We start from the raw sequence: 1,063 nt of genomic DNA, 5'->3' as shown, positions 1-1,063 counted from the left end.
CCTCCCGCTAGTCCCATGGAATCCATCCTCAACAACACCCTCGATTCATGGGGCAAAAAGGCTGAAGTAACCGCCAACAACGTCTGGCACAATCGTCTGTCTCTATTCCTTTCGTTTCTTGTTTTCATCGACTTCGTGCCGATCGGAAACTGAGTGTTTGACTCTGCTGTTATTTGATTGCAGTTAGAACAAGTCCGTCGGTGTCTTCGACGGCCTGGGGGAAGATGAATCTGACCGCGAAAGCCATCAGTGGAGGCGGATTTGAGGCTCTTTACAAACAAAACTTCGCAACTTTTCCCAACGAGAAGCTCAAGAAGACCTTCGCTGCTTGTCTCCCACATCGGCAGGTCCAGTTTCAGGAACCCTCTACCTCTCTAATCTTCACATCGCATTTTGCAGCGATAGCCCCGTATCTTACAGCGCACCCTCTGGGCAACAGGCTTGGAGCCACTACAAGGTAAATGCTGATCCCTAATCCCGCTTCTGAATTTTATAATTTTACCCAAATGATTGTCAATTTGATGAACATTAGAAATAGACCGGATGTAACAATTGATTTGGGTGTAAGAAATGACTTAATAATTAGAAATCTTGTGACTGTTGACCAGCTAATGGTGCCTTTGGGTAAGATCGGGTCGGTGAACCCAGTGATCATGAAGGAGAGCTCGGCGGAAAAGTATATTCAGATTGTGACGGTCGACGGATATGATTTTTGGTTCATGGGTTTTTGTGAATTTTGATAAAGCAGTGAAGCACCTCTCGGAAAGCATATCAATTTTGTAGTGCCAGGAATCGCAGTACCATCATCGGCCGCCTCTTGAGCCCGGACTTTCTTTCGGTCCACTGTTACAATTTTTGCTTGGGAAGAAATGACGAGGGAAGGGGCCGGGCTTTTGGATTTTTGCTGTTGTATTTAATTTTTTATTGATACTATCGTATTTAATTTATTTTTTAATGATAATTTCCTGTTTGTTTAATATTCATGAGAATTGAAGAAAAATCTCCCTTGAGAATTTTTATTAGCTTGGAGAACTTAGTAAGTTTTTATATATAAAAAATATTG

At 42.4% G+C, this 1,063-nt stretch overlaps 1 protein-coding gene across 1 annotated transcript; it reads left to right on the top strand.

The window, feature by feature from the left end:
* Window positions 1-3: 3 nt before the first annotated feature.
* On the top strand, window positions 4-821 carry LOC114752763 (GEM-like protein 5; the record flags this gene model as incomplete). The annotated part of the gene is given in 6 exon segments (XM_028941466.1): window positions 4-94; window positions 184-333; window positions 336-457; window positions 609-725; window positions 727-772; window positions 775-821. Coding segments are annotated over 6 exon segments (573 nt in total), but the record flags the coding sequence as incomplete, so codon positions are not given.
* Between the last annotated feature and the right edge of the window lie 242 nt (window positions 822-1,063).

The sequence above is a fragment of the Neltuma alba genome, unplaced genomic scaffold (assembly GCF_004799145.2).
Source record: "Neltuma alba isolate B1F8T4 unplaced genomic scaffold, ASM479914v2 tig00007536_pilon, whole genome shotgun sequence".
NCBI lineage: Eukaryota > Viridiplantae > Streptophyta > Magnoliopsida > Fabales > Fabaceae > Neltuma > Neltuma alba.
The sequence above is the reverse complement of the archived record's forward strand: the minus strand, read 5'-3'. Positions and strand labels throughout refer to the sequence as shown.